This window comes from Perognathus longimembris, chromosome 1, assembly GCF_023159225.1.
Source record: "Perognathus longimembris pacificus isolate PPM17 chromosome 1, ASM2315922v1, whole genome shotgun sequence".
In the NCBI taxonomy this organism is placed as follows: domain Eukaryota; kingdom Metazoa; phylum Chordata; class Mammalia; order Rodentia; family Heteromyidae; genus Perognathus; species Perognathus longimembris.
This window is the reverse complement of record NC_063161.1, coordinates 26,162,041-26,178,475: the sequence shown is the minus strand read 5'-3', so window position 1 is coordinate 26,178,475 and position 16,435 is coordinate 26,162,041. Positions and strand designations below refer to the sequence as shown.

General features: G+C 33.8%; 1 protein-coding gene across 1 annotated transcript in view; it reads left to right on the top strand.

The window, feature by feature from the left end:
* Lrriq1 (leucine rich repeats and IQ motif containing 1) overlaps nt 1–16,435 on the top strand; it is a 125,306-nt gene that overhangs the window by 68,485 nt on the left and 40,386 nt on the right. Inside the window, exon 25 of the mRNA XM_048358662.1 lies at nt 3,392–3,460. Coding sequence (XP_048214619.1) covers nt 3,392–3,460 — 69 coding nt within the window. The remainder of the gene's footprint in view (nt 1–3,391; nt 3,461–16,435) is intronic.

Genomic DNA, 16,435 nt, shown 5'->3' with positions numbered 1-16,435 from the left:
ACAGCTTGCACAAAGTGAGACACTACCTGAAAAAAAAATCTGACACAGAAAGGGCTGACAGACTGACACAGTGGTAGAATGCCTGCATGCTATATGCAAGGCCTTGAGTTCAAGCCTTAGTTCTACCAAAAGCAGTCAAAACAAAACAAAACAAAAAGTAAACCAGCCTAGTACAAAATGATGAGATTTGCATTATTATTATAACATACTCATTAAAATAATGACCATATTTAAAATTATATATTTTAAGTTTCAGATATATAGAAACCTCCACTTTTTTACTTCATATTTATGTTCTTACAGCATTTTTATTCTGTTTACTCATTTATTTACACATAAATTAAATGACTTTCCTACCCTCATCTACTGAAACTTCTAAATTGAGACTTCTAAAGCCAATGCCAAATTCAGACTTTTGGAGCTTGCCAGGAGGGAAAAATTAGCTGAGAAAAAAATTGAGGCTAGTCAGAAAACTTTCTCAGAAAGACAGATTTTAGTCTTAGCCCTTTATTGCCTGGGACAATTTTACTTGATTTAAAGTCAGGTTTTCTTAATTCCCAGTATGGTGCTGTCATCACTAACATGATTCCTATTTGTCCTCTTATAAAAAAGAAGATTTACAGATACCATATGTCCTTAAATGTCATAGCTGTTCAAATATTTTTGTATTAAATTTTTAGGTAATGAAGACATCCAAAAAACCTTAATTTCTGTAATTTTTACTTCAGAGCATTCTAATCAAACCATCTTCTTTTGTGGTATATTTTTTAAACTTTATGATTACAAGCATTTTCTTCTGCTTTCTACCTTTTAATGAGAGCTTAGAGCACAGAATCACATTATGTATATTGTTTTAAAGTAGTTCTTATATTTCCATAGCTGTATATAGTTTGGCTAATACTGTGCAGTGACTATGTATTAAGAGCTGGCAGAATAAATGGCATAGGGTATGAGGAGTTAAAGACTAGGAGGGGTGCATGATGCATTTTATAAGAGATTTTCATAATAGTCTTTCTAGAAAATAAGATGCAGTATTAGTCTGAATATATATAGACAGAGGTTTATGAATTCCATTCATCTGTATCTCAGTGTCTACCAATTATTGCAGTTTGAATTGCTATTTTGCATCTAAATTTTGAGTTTTGTGTATCCCCTTGGCATTTACAGCTCTTAGCGCTTAGTGGGTATTGGATGCTTAATGAATGTATCTAATGAGTAAATGGGAACCCAGAGAGTGCTGTTTTAAAATAGTTTAAAATACAGATGGAGCTGGGAATATGGCCTAGTGGTAAGAGCGCTTGCCTCCTATACATGAAGCCCTGGGTTCGATTCCTCAGCATCACATATATAGAAAAGGCCAGAAGTGGCGATGTGGCTCAAGTGGCAGAGTGTTAGCCTTGAGCAAAAAGAAGCTAGGGACAATGCTCAGGCCCTGAGTTCGAGCCCCAGGACTGGAAGATAAATACAAATGGAGTTAAAATGTGCTGATATAACCTTTTTCAATATGTTGCTTCCTGTGACAAACTGGATGACTTGTCCCGCCCATCCCAGAAAATCTCTTCACTTGGCTAATTCTTGTCATCTCAGACATTAATCATTCAGATTGATTTTCCTGATTCTAATTTGGTACTCTTCTCACTGTATTTCCATATTATCCCAAGAAAACATTAAACCATATCCATTTTACACTTGTCTGTCATTTACCATTATATTTACCATATAATAATTATTTACTATGGTGAATACTACACAAATAGATCTCAAAAATAATTCCTTATGCTTATCTGAAATGTACTCTTCGATCAACATTTTTGCAAGGCATTTTTCCAATAACTTTAGAGGTGGAAAAAAGACTAAATATCATTGTTTCTAGAACTGATACTGTAAAGTTACTTACATCTACATGCCAGGAATTAAATAAAATCCAAAATAGAACATGAAGAGAGAGAAAATAGAAAATATAGAAGAGAAAAAGATACATATGGGAAAAATGAAATTTGTCAATCCATATGTCTATACAAAAAAGTTGAATATTAGAGTGTTAAAGAATCAACACCTGATAATTTAGTGGTTGAAAATTTACCAACAGTGAAGGGGAAAATGTAATGCCATGGATACAAGAAACTCCATGTCAACAGAGATGATCAAAACAACACAGAAAAATGGCTAATAACTGTAGACAAAAATTTTAATAATCTCCACAGGAAAAAAATCATATTATCCTCAAAGAAGCAACAAAAATAAGGCTAACTTCTTAACAGACACAATGAATATTAGAAGACAATATTTATAGAGTGGTTTTTATCTTCCCAAATTTCAGAATTTAAATACTGACCTCTACAATGACTGTACTTGAAAATAAGACATAAATTTAAGGAGATAATTAGCCCTAAATTAGGTCAGAAGAGTGAAACCCTGAGAGAAGACAGAGCTAATAAGAAGACATCTCAGGATTCCTCCAAATGCACCATGGAAAGGTCAAAGGTGGACACAGGGAGAAAGTAGCCAGCTGCAAGCGAATAAGAAACTTCAGGAGAAAACAAAACAAACCTGCAGGCACGTTGATCTTAGAACTGCCAGTGCTGACGTTTATAATCCTACCTACGAAGGAGGCTGAGATCTGAGGATCATGGTACAAAGCCAACCCTGGCAGTAAAGTCCCCATGAGACACTCCAGTTAACCACCAGAAACCCAGAAGTGGCTCAGTGGCTCAAAGTGTTAGAGTAGTAGCCTTGGGCAAAACAGACCAGGGACAGTGCCTAGACCCTGAGTTCAAGACCTACCACAAAAAAAGTTTTCTGCTAGTACTAGAGTCTAAACATCTTCTAGACGTTTCTGCCTAGGCTGACCTCAGAGACTATGATCCTCTAGACCTGTCATTTGCATAGCTAGGATTATAGGCATGCGCCACTGGTAATTAAATAAATAAAATCTCTGGACAACAAACACTATTTTTTCAATATCCTTAATGCTTTTCTAGAGAAAGATGAGTACGTAGGTGTACATATTAAATATTAAATATCAAGTCTGCAGAATGATAATCATGGTTTAGTGAGGTTTGATTTTGTTTTCGTTTTGGCTGATGGGGCTTAAACACAGGAACTTGTGTTTATTAGGCAGGTGTTTTATCACTAAACCCCATGTTTATGGCCCATTTTTGCTTTATTTTTTCAGGCAGTCAAAAATACCTGAAAAATAGTTATGTTGCACATGTTTCTCCCTCTGGGGCCAACTTCAGACCACGATCCTCTTACCTCTGTCTCCCAGGGAGCTGATAGAACAGGGCTGCTACCACCATGCTTAGCTGATAATCATGTTTCTTGGTGAGCACTTGATGTCATGAAGAAACGCTGCTGCCTGCATATCTTAACATGAACTTATTTCTCACAGTTTTACAGACTGGGAAATCTGCAATCAAAGTTACAGTCCATTCCATTTCTGGCCCTGACTTTCTGCCTGGTTTGTAGACAACTTCTTACTATGTCCGCACAAGCTTTTTACTTGGCATAAGACCTTAGGTAGCAGGAAGAGAGTGAAGGAAGAGAATATATTTTATACAGCCACTAATCCCATTATGAGGGATCCCACCTTCAAGACTGAATACAAGTTCTACCCTAGAAACCCCATTCCAAAATCATCATATAGAGAATGAAAGTTTCAGCATATGTACTTCATTAGGACACAGATTCTAGTCCCTGTCACCATATTTTACAGGCAGGAGATTTTATAATATTTCTCCAGGCAAGGTATTTTATAATATTCCTAGAAACAAAGTCTTGAGGACATTTCTGTTGAGGCTGAATTCAAACATCAATCCTCAGATCTCAGGCTCCTGAGTAGCTAAAATTATAGGCATGAGCCATCAGCACTTGTCATATAATCAACAGTAATCTTCATATATCTGTAGGTTGTGTATCTATCTTTCCAGTCAAACATGTCAAAGTATCTTAAAGTATGTAGCAATACTGTACATGTACAGAATGTTTTCTTGTCATTATTCCCTAAGTAGTATACTTTAATAATTATTTTATAGGTATAATATATAACTTATGAGTAATTAAAACTGTATAAAAGGATGTGAATACCATATGCATACTATATTATGCCTTTTTAGTACAAAGGATCTAAACAATTTTAGACTCTGCTAATAATGAAAGTAGAAGTTTTGTGGTTTTTGTTTGTTTGTTTTGTTTCTTAGGACCAAATTTACATATACCTGGAGATAGAATATACATTTTTTTTCTTTTTCTTTTTTTGCCGGTACTGGGGCTTGAACTCAGGGCCTGGGCACAGTACCTGAGTCTATTTGCACTCAAACCTAGCCCTCTACCACTTGAGCCACAGCACTACTTCCAGCTTTTTTGAGTACTTTATTGAAGGTAAGAGTCTTACAGGCTTTTCTACCCAGGCTGTCTTTGAATCATCATTCTCAGATCTCACCCTCTTGAATAGCTAAGATTACAGGCATAAGCTACCAACACCAGCCGTATATTTTTATTTATGTTGTTTGTTTTGAATGAGTTTTAAATTCCTTTCTTTAGTATTTCTACCCCAGTTGTGAAACAAAAATCATTTCACTAGATTAGAATTATATAGAATTTAGTTTGAATTACATGCTGAGCTTATATACTTTTGCTTTAGTTATTTTGCTTTCCTAACCTTGATTTTCTTCATCAACTATTTGAAGCAAATGATATATACAATATAATATCATCGAGTAAATTGAATTAAATATGACTTGGTAAAAAGAAAATTGATAAAAGATGAATCAGAATATTATTTAAACCCACTATATCTCATCTATTGAATGGGAAAAGTAATCCCTTTTCCACAGAGCCACGGTGAAGAGTAAGATATTGCCTCATAGTTATCAGTATGTGGCAGTGATCCTTATTTTGATTTCTATTAACATCCCAAACTTCCTGTAGCTTTCTTTTACTTTTGATGAGATGAACTTGTTTTTCATAGCTAGACTTTTTATCTTTGCTATAGATGTTCTATTAATCTGTTTTCTATTATTATAGCAAATTACCTTAGGTGTTCGTAAAGCAAAGAAGTTTATTTACCTTATAGATTTGGAGGCTAAAAGTCCAAGCTGGTCAACCTCTGATGAGGAATTCATTGTGGGTGGGAACATATGCAGAAGAGATGCCATGGAGGCACAGAAAGTGAAGGAGCAAGAGGTGGCAGGTCTTGCTTTGCCTTATCAACCCACTGAGGAACTAATTTATTATGAGAGACAACATTAACTCCTTCCAAAGACTACCCCCAATGACCTAACAGCCTCCCACTAAGGCTCTAACTCTTAAGATTTTCACCACCACTTACATTGCCACACTGATGAGCTGGCTTTAAAAAATGTGAGAGTTTAGGGAACAAACCACACCTAAAACATAGCAGATGTTATGCTGATGAACGTATCATCTTCATATTAAGTTTCATGACTTTTGAAATCTTTTCTGAAAGAAAAGAAGTGAAGAAAAGACTATAATCAATGTACGTTTTTATGTTTTTAAATGCAATTGTTCTATGGAGATTTCATAGTATCTTAATGGAACTGTAAGATCCCATGGGTTTTCCACAGAACTTCACTACCTTCTGCAAGATTTTTTCAAAATTGATATTTTAATTTAAAAAATGAAACCTCAGCCTTATAGTTAAGAGAGTTTGCTATACAGTCAAACTATCTAGATTTAAATCTCAACTCTGCTCCTTGCTAGGAGATATGACTTTAACATACCCTCTGAGGATTTTCTGAAGATCAAGATAGACTATGTAATTTTGTCCTGTAATTCATAGTTTTAGGTAGCCACACCAATTCTCTTTCTTCTATTTCTCATTGATTGTGTGTGTGTGCATGTGTGTGTATGTGTGTGTGTGTGTGCATGCATTCGCACTTGCACTATAGGGACTTGAACTCAGGACCAGCCTGGGTGCAGTCTCTGATCTTTTGCACTCAAGACTAACACTCTACCACTTTAGAGGCAATTTCACTTCTGCCTTTTTTGGTGGCTAATTGGAGGTAAGAGTCTTAAGGACTTTCTTGTTGGGGCTGGCATTGAACAGATATCCTTATATCTAAGTCTCCGAAGTGGCTAAGGTTACAAGCATGAGCTACCATGTCTGAGTTTCTAGGGAATTTTAAGCCCATGGTGTTTACTACTATGAAGTGCATTATATCCATTTTATTCTGCACATGCATCTGATTTTTCTTACTCTCAATTATATTATTATTATCTCTAGTCATTGTATTAGAGAAATACAAATTATTCACAATTCTAGTATCATTTCCTCATTGCAAGCATTAACTAATTATATTTCATTGTTTCTGTAAAATACATTCATGGATCTTACTTAGAAATATTATAATATCACAATAGTTAAATCTTCAAGCCTTCTCTATATAACAAAAGCTATCATCTATAGCTACACTGCAATGATTTTCTAAACTTTAATTCTTTTTCCTTTTCTTTTGCTTTTTTTACGTTGGGGTGGTAAGTTGCTTTTTGGCACTGTGTTATTATGTACATTATGTAGCCCAACTGACCCAGAATTCATGATTCTCCAGTCTCACCCTCTCAAGAACTGGTATTACAAGTATGTATCTATACACTTTGCCCTGCTCCATCATAGCTGCATAGAGTCCTTCATTACTGAAAATAAATGCTTTTTAACTTGAGTACAAATTTCAATGGCTTTCATATAAAATTCCTTCACCTACTGTTCTCAGACTTGTCTAGTATCATCTGTTGCTATTCTTTCCCTACACACCAGGATAGTATATTCCCTAACTATACTGAACTTCTTTACAAAAATGTAGCCTTATCTTCATGCCGTTATTCTCTTTCCTTTTTCTCTATGCCCTCACCTTTCTAGTGTCAGACTGCCATTTATCATTTATGATTCCTAGGTAGTATTTCATCTGTCATTCATCCCTCCTACCACCCACAGGTCTTTGTCCATGTCTCTGTAACTTTGTCCTTGAAAATATGTTATTTTCAAATTCCTCCCTCACTGTTACCCTTTTCAAGGGGAGAGGTCAAATCTTAGGCACATATCCATTTCCTATCAACTTTAGAAACTAGCAAAAGCATTAGATTCATCTACTCTAGGCACTCAGTAAATGTTTGTTGAATTGCCAAACTTTTCTGACTTTAAAAATCATTGGATTCTTAGAAACACTCTTCCTGCCAATTGCTAATACTCAAAGTCAGATATTGGCCTATTCCCAACTTAAACTTACAACTCATTCAGTGTTCACATTCAATTTATAAGTTCTACTGTCTCAGCAACCCCTGAGATAGAGTTATGCAAACTTCGGAATTCATTTAATCATTTCCTATGGAAGCTCAACCAGCTGTAAGGTTATAGATCCTGAAAACCTAACTCATTGCAAGCATTATCCCTTCAAATTAAGTTTCATGACTTTTGAAATATTTTCTGAAAGAAAAGAGGTGGATAAAAGACTATAATCAATGTGTGTTTTTATGTTTTTTAAACTCAATTGTTCTATGGAGATTTCACAATATCTTAATTGAACTCTAAGATCCCATGGGTTTTCCACAGAACTTCACTAACTTCTGCAAGATTCTTTTCAAAATTGATATATTAATTTAAAAAATATGAAACCTTAGCCTTATAGTTAAGAGGGTTTGCTATGCAGTCAAACTATCTAGATTTAAATCTCAACTCTGCTCCTTGCTAAGGGATATGACTTTAATCAGACACCCCACCCATAAGATCTTTATGTCTACCTCTTTACTAAAAATTGATATAATAAGAAAAAATAATGCATAATTAACAGAGTGTAGTAAGCGTTCCCACATGTTAAAATACTGGAAACAACACCTGCGGTATACTAATGTCAGCGCATTTTAACTATAATTATCAGAACCAGTAACCATTTTCAATGAAATGTGCTAACATTTAGAATTTGGATTAAATGGATACATTTTGAAATGTCAAAAATGTTGAAATATAGTGCATGTGTATAAGTGGTTGTGCATTCTGAAAATGTATTTGTATAGCCTGTGTTTTTAGTGGAAAAAGACTTTTTTCAAGTGTTGGTAAACACAAGTCTGTGTGAATTGGCAAAATGCAGATACTCGTCACTGTGATTCTACTCTAAATTTTATCTGGATAAATTGAATATCAGCTTTAGTACACATTGTTAAGGTGATGTCAATCAGTCAATCAGTCAAACTCCTGGAATTAACCTACCAACCCTAATATATATGGTATCCCTTGTCATTTCTTCCTTTTACCCAGCATAACATCTTGAACTTAGGTAGCCCATTGAAGCAGGAACTAAAAGAGAAACTGATAGCTTTAAACATTCCAGTAATAAATCTAATTAGAAAAAGTTAACTTAGTTTTTATCCTTTACTAGGAGATAAAATATTTTGATTCAGATATGGGTATATGTTTTATAAAGAGAAAATTTATGTTGCCATTCTATTCATTTTTACAATGCCACATCATTTGAAACAGAAAATAACACTTCTAGAATTGTTTCTTAGGAGTAGTGAATTTCTTATCTGTAATTCCTATAATTTTAAGACTTATAATTTTTAAGGTAGTAATATTATGAATAGATGAAAATATCATTTGTAGTTTTTATTATAGCAGTGATCGATAATTGTATACAAGATCCTACTACTTAAAAAGAAAACATTGTATCAAAATACTTTTGAAGACTAGTTATGTGAAAACATTATAGAAAAAAATTGGACTTAATACAAAGGAACTAAAATGAATTGATATGCATGTATTACACAATCAACTTGTGTCATCACTCAGATATTCACTCAGAGTCACTTATCTCTCAGAACTAGTTTACCAAAGAAGGACATGCATGTTCAAATGGGCTTATTTGTGTTGTGATGAATACACATTTTGTATTTCTCTTATATTTGTATAATTACATATATATACATATATGTAGTGTATATGTATATAAAATATATTCACATATACTTCCATCTAATTAAATGAATTCTTACTATTTAATGTTAAGTTGGAATTTATACCTCTTTCGTAATTTGTTTATCTATTCATTATGTTCTCTATGAAATCTGGGGATTTCACATTAGAAGATTGTTTACTTTTCACCTTTCTTTTCATATATTTCTGTTAACATTAGAATAGATGTTGAAATTCAGTAATAATTTCTGTTAACTGTACTGTTAATACCTATTGTGTTGTACGTTCATGATTAAAGTATCATAAGTAGCTCAATTGTTTATAATATAAATTTCATTGCCACTGGGCACTGGTGGCTCACAACTGTAAATGTGGCTACTAAGGAGGCTGAGATTTGAAGACCGTGATTCAATGCTATCAGGAAAATCTGTGTGACTTCTATTGCTATTTTAATTACAAAAAAAAAAAAAAGTCATGCTCATGTGGTTCAGTGCTAACCTTGAGTAAAATAAGGACAGTGCCCAGGCCCTGAGTTCAAGCCTAGGACTGGCTAGCAGACTTACACACACACACACACACACACACACACACACACACACACACACACACACACACACCCCTCATAAATCTCATGCTATTAGGATTTTAGTTTCCAAAAGATTTGAATATGTTCTAAAAAAAAATCTATAGAAATCTTATTTTTTATACTGAGTTTCCTCAAAGAAAATAGTGTTCTTGTTTAAAATTACTAACAGTTATGTTCCAACAAATTCATCTAGTCATCTCTGAGTTTAAAATATTTAGCTTTGAGGGGACAATCCAGCTCACCCAGAATAAGAATAAATTTGGAGAATAGGAAGAATGACACAAGCTAGTATATTAGAAAGAGAAGAGACTCTTCATATATTTTTATTTGACTATTAACTAAAAGTATGTGTGCCAAGATTTAGATTAGTTGAAACCCCCTACAAACTAAGCTTATGGAAACAGTAATTGATCCTTCTAACATTGTATTTTTTAATACATCACAAGAATGCATTACCCCAAAAGTGTAAGATCCCTATCTCAAGATGTGATGAAATGCTTTTAAAAAATTCTATAGTGGAGAAGAAATATCTTTCTTAAAGTTCCAAATCATGGAGCTTACATGAGCTCACACAATAGAGCCATGCATATTGAAATTTTTTCTCATTTTTGAAGGGAATTAATGGCTCTCCACCAGCCCTTTAACATGTAAAATGAGTAAGTTACTTGTGTCCAGTACATTCAAAAAAGAGCCAGGATAAAATAAACATAAGGGGTTGGATATCTTGGAAAAAATCTGTCATGGGTTTGGGTTAATCATCTCCAGAAGAAATTCAACTTGATGCCTGAAATGTAAGACTTCTTGGAGAAAGCAGAAAGGCCTGAGGCAGTGTTGATCTGAGAGTGCTCTCCGTGGGTCAGCTCTGTTCTGCTGGCAGAGTGCAAGCCCAGTTCACAACCGAGGCCTCTGAAAAGTTGTAAAAGACTGCAGGGGCCTTCCAGTGAACGCACTTCAGCTTTGGTTACATAGTTTTAATGGCCCGGTTTCTTATTATAAAATAAAACTTAAAAATAAAATCTGGGCCTCATTTTCCAACTGTCTGTCCATCAATGATAAGATGGCTGCCTTCTACATTTGTAGAAGAAAACATCAATTTCTTAGGTTTTAGTGATTAGATAGAGAAGTATTTATAACTGTCATACCTTTACCTAGGGCACATTTCCTAGATAGACTATTCTATTTTTATGCTCCTGAATATTGGAAGATCAGTTTTCCAGTCAATATGTTCATGTGTTTGAGGTAATATTGCCATGAACTTGTTCTTACAAAAATATGCAGGGCTATGAGTTTATTCTTACATAAAATTCTTGAGACATATCCTGGAGACTGGGAAGGAAGACAATTTTGATTATCAATAATGATAGGAACTTCAAGGAAACATCCAGTGTTAAATATCTCAACTCAAATATTTCCTGTCCTTGCCTCAACCCATGTTTTCCATAGTTTCATCTTCAAAGATAGATTATATTTACTTGAAATAATATCATAGGAATAGAAAAGCAGGAAAAAAAATCTTTCATGAGCTTAAGGGAATCATTGTGAGGATAGAATAATTCTATAGGATTTTATGATGAAAGAAAATAAAATTACCATGACAAGTTTCCATCTACTTGAGAAAAAAAATCAGAATATAGAAATAAAGTTGAGTCCATGTTATATATACATCTAATCTTCATACTCCCAACTGAGAAGTAAATTAACTCCAATAAGTTGTTCAAGTATCTGTGCATGTCCCCAAAGAATTGATTTTTATAGACATACAGAGCTTTCATTTAAACTCATCTTCTTACTGTATGCTCATATACTTCTATAGATTTTTCTGAATATTGCTGAAATCATAAAGGCACAAACTGGCTAGATTCAGTAAAGAAACTTCAACCTTTAGACAACATAGAAGTCAATCATTTCAATGAATAGGGTCCTAAGTGCTGAAGCATTTCAAATCCTTTTTCATTTGACCACTTGGTGACCTGATAAGTATTTCCTGTTCCTAAATAAGGTTGTGACCCAGGTCTTAGAGTGAGAAACCCAGATAATTTTAGAAACAAGTCAAATACCTTAGAGAAGCAGAAGCAGTTTGAGCAAAATTCTTCCCTTCAAAATGAAATTGCATGCCTTAAATACAAAAGTAGGAAAAGAATATATAGTCCTTTCTATTTACCTATAATGTTTAAAACTACCAAATCAGTGGAGTTATAGGTCATTAGGGCTATAGACTAACAGGTACTTCTAAATGATTAACTGGGAGTTCAATTATTCATTTTCATTCCATTAAGAGAATTCAGATTCATCCCCAAAAGACACTGAATTTAAAATTTAAAAAAAATTGCAATGAGATTCTCATGCATTTCAAATGTATACTAACTGATTTCTTATAAGTTCCGGTTTTTGCAGCATAATAAAGGTAACTCAGAATATAAAATAATTAAGTTTAAAAAAACACATATAACTATATTGCTGTTGAAATAACTTCCAGAACAATTGGTCCTGCAGGTGATGTTATAAATGTATATGCATTTGTGTATGAATTCATATGTCTTTATTAATATTTGTAACTACAGAAAGTTGGAAGATGTAAAAGAACAATAATAGCAACAAGAAAAAAAACATGCACATTTCAGACAGTGGGGCAGGCAAGTTTCTAACCACCTCTTTGAGCTCTTAAAATATCTTTGGCAATTGGATTAGGAGAAGGAAGACTCTTACACGCGCATTTTGCTGATTTGAAAATGTAATGGACTACAGTTTGTTTTGATAATTTTTTTTTTGCTTTTTGGATGTGAAATAGAATGTTATGAAAATGTTAATTATTTTAATGAGGTCAAGAAATGTTTCCTTAAAATAACAGTATTAATGTTTAACATATGATTGATACTACTTGTACTGTTAATAAAAATTGTAGATTAAAATATATTAGAACTAAATATTAAAGAGTTATTTTAAGTAAATATTAAAAGTACCTGAAACTGACACTCTTAAAACTGTTCAAGCAGAGGTTTGCACTTTTTACAAGGATCACAATTTATCAAAGGAAAGTTTTAGTTTTACTGTAAGACATCCTAAATAATGACTTTAAAAATAAACTAGTAGTTACCAAAGGGATGTTTAAGCAGTGAGAAAGTGTCACTTTTGATACCATATTACTCCTAGAAATCACTGCCAAAATACTAAAGAGAGGAAAATAAAGAAAGTCATTCATATTCAGTATCATTTAAGAAGCTCTAATTTAGTTTATTATATGCTTCATTGAGTACTATTTCATGGAATTGTTTGTGAGCATGTAAGTCTACTTTGAGTGATAAATTGAAGGACTTTCAAAAATAAAATATAAATTAATATGCCCAGTCATCAAACTCATATTTTTTACTTCTTGGGTAAAAGACAGCTCCTTGAAAGTCTTCCATTTCAATCTCCATTTGTGGTAATTATGCACTGATAAAGGATACTATACTAAAAATAATAATCTTAAGTTTTTGCTACTTAAATTCCAGTAATAGATAAGATTATAGTAGAATGCTTTACATATTCATAGTTAAAGTATATAGTGTAGTTTTACATCTAAAGTTTCTGAAAATGTAGTGGTGATGATTAATAAATTGGAAGGTGTTTTGGTAAAAATGTGAAGATATTGTGCATTATGAATCTCATAAATATAAGTACAACTCTCTTCCACATATATTCTATCACTGTAAGTTGACATAAATAACATTTCAGCCACTCTTAGACCTTTTCTACATATTAAATAATATTTGAAAGTTTTATCTCTTCAAAAATTAGTTTTCTAAACATAAATACATAGAAATAAAATGCATGCAATGATATATAAGTGGTTATTAGTTGATAAAATTTCATGAGTTTGACTATACAAACTGTTTCTTTACTATTTTAAATACAATGTAATCATGTACCAAAGCCAGTAAGTTTAGAGTGGTTACTGTGTGGTATGTTTTAAGAAATCATTTAGAGAATGGTAACAAATGCATTCAAAAGACAAATGCACACCCTTACATAACAATATTTTGTTTCATTTTCTACTGCATCATCTTTCTGAAGCACCTTCTTGGACACAACCAAGTTTCAGTTCTAAAAGTAAAAACCTGTGAGGGATTATGACTGGAAAGTAAACTTTTAAGTACCAGGAACAGGACTCTGGTTTCACCTATAGATGACCTGAGCCTGTTTGTTCAGATGACAATTCTAAAAGTATACAGGGAATATTCCCATTTAATACAATTACTTGCTGCAAGCCTTGACCTCAGTGACTGTCACGGACTAGATCTGAATTGGCCCATTCTCTGATATGGTGACATTGCTTCTGTTGCCTCGATTGTGACCTCTGATTGCACCAGCCCCTTGAGAGTTGCATGTAACAAGCGTAACTCCTATTCTTAGCCAGGAAGGTGGGTCTGCTTACACAGATCTGCCAGTCCTCTCAGTGAGAGTTGCATATGCTCTCTCTTCTGTCATGACATGTATTGGGCTATTATATATTCTCCCTGAGTACTTTCATCTGCCATCCTACACCTAGAGAAATATAGACAAGCACCTTTTTTCATACAAAATTGTTTTATTGTTAGAGCACATTTGACAAGTTGAGATGTGCTAACAAGTTTAACATCATTCTTTTCTAAATGTATTTTCATTATTTTAGATTCATCTTTAAGGAGTGCATACAAAGGAGTTACCATTCAACAAAGTATATAAAGACAATGCATCTTTGTCAATGTTACCCCTTTCGTCATTCTTTCTATCCCTCCAAACCCCATCCCTACTCCTAGTTTTCATGGTCTTGTAGATACACATAAACAGTCATAAGACTGCATTCTCCTTCCCTTCTCTCTTTCATTCATCCAATCCCTCCCTTGATTCCACCTCCCCTTTTGAATACCTGTTTCCTGTTTTGTTGGTCTTACCTATATAACTTAATTTACCTCACAGATGTCTATGCTGCTTCCCATCTTCCATCACCTTAAATCTACCATAGCTGTCAAAGAGTGAATGATATAGAAAGATATCATGGCATAGTTGGATGAGGATAGTGAACATAAGCTGGCTTCAGATTGAAGCTTTCCAACTGTCATCAGAAGCAAACTGTTCTATTGTTTGCTCTTTGTTTTCTCATTTGAAAAATCAAGAGAACTATTTGCAGTTTTTATAACAACTGGATTAATATCCTCTTACCATATATTATAATTGCTCTTCTGATAATATCTACATCTGTATCTATATCTAATCTATAGTCATACTTTTTTTCTTTTTACTTGCCACCCAAAGGTGAGAAAAACATTGGCAACTCACACACCAAAAGAAATAAGATTTTTCCAGAATGCTTCCCATCACAGTAAGGAGTTAGCACTGCTGTCCCATACACACTAGCCTAAAAAAACAATAATGTACATAAGAGTTCTTTCTCAGTTTAAGTGGAGACTGTGATCAGGATAACTTGGAATCGTGTGAATATTAGCAGCTGAGTGTTTAGATATAGTCTATGTATATGAGGTCAACTTACAAATGGGCATTAGTGCTGGAAACTTAAGTATTCTCATGTTAAGATTTATTACTGCCCACCAGATCAAGATTTTTTAATTTTATCTTTTATCTGAAGCCTTTTGTATTTTTTCGAATTAAACATTACCAAAAATTCAATGTGACATTATTTAATAAAAACAAATGTGTTCTGATACAGAAAGTGGGTATGACCACTAAGATACTCCCCATAGCAAGTCCTAGGGTAAATTTGTCATCCTTCCTGTGACATCATAAAGCAAAATTTAAATCCCATGTAACCTAGAGCTGAGCACATACTTTTAGTCCAGCTACTCAAGCAGTGAAGATAGAGATTCTCAGTCTGAGGCTCCGTCAAAGCATGAGACTCTATCTCCAAAACAAACAAACAAAAAAACCTTAAAATAATAAAGAAGGGATGTGACACAAGTGGTAAGGCATTTGCTTGGCAAACATTGAGCCCTGAGTTCAATCCCCGGTACTACCAAAAGTAGAGGAAAAAAAGGATTATAATCAGCTAGCTTGATGAGATTGGAATTTCTCAAAGAAATTAAGAAGGCTCTCTGTTTAATCCCCATTACTGTCCTAAAACAAACAAAAGAAAACAATATGCCAAATATTACTTTACAAAAGAATAATCCCTTTCCTATATCTTTTATTGCATCTAGAGCCAACATATCTACCCTCAGTGCTTATCACATTCAAATTTTATAAGTTTAGTAGCTGTTAACTAAAATGTCTTTTCTGTATATGTTACCTCACATTCAAATTCATAAGATTCTCACTACTTACAGTAATTCCCAACAAAAAGACAAATCCTTGAAATGGATAAGTATAACTAAAGTGGTTAATCTACTGAACAATGGTTTTGTTTTGTTTGTTTTGTTTTTACTGGTCCCAGAGCTTGAACTCTGGGCCTCAGTGCTATCTCTGAGTTTTTGTGCTGAAGGCTAGCCCTCTACCACTTGAGCCACAGCTCCACTTCCAGTTTTTCATGGTTAATTGAAGAGGAAGAGTCTCACAAACTTTCCTGTCTGGGCTATCTTCAAACCAAACCCTCATATTGCAGCCTCCTGAGTAGCTAGGATTATAGGCATAAGCCTATGGCACCCCTCTTGAAAAAATATTTTTTATCTGGTAATTGGTTGTAATTATGTCTTTTGAGCTTCCCCCTTGGAAACTCACTCCCAAGTTTGTGACATTGAATACTAGAAAAGTCATACCCTGTCCAGCAGGGGACATTGAGTTTAATACCCTTTGGCCTTTCTGATTGAGCAGTCACCATGTCATGAAATGTAATGTTTTTGTGTTTTTTTTTCTGAAGTAGAATCCCCTTCTACATAGAAAACTTTATCTGATTCAACAATGAGATGATCCAGAGGAAATGCTAGGCTCTCCAAGTTTCAGAGATAAATTAGGTT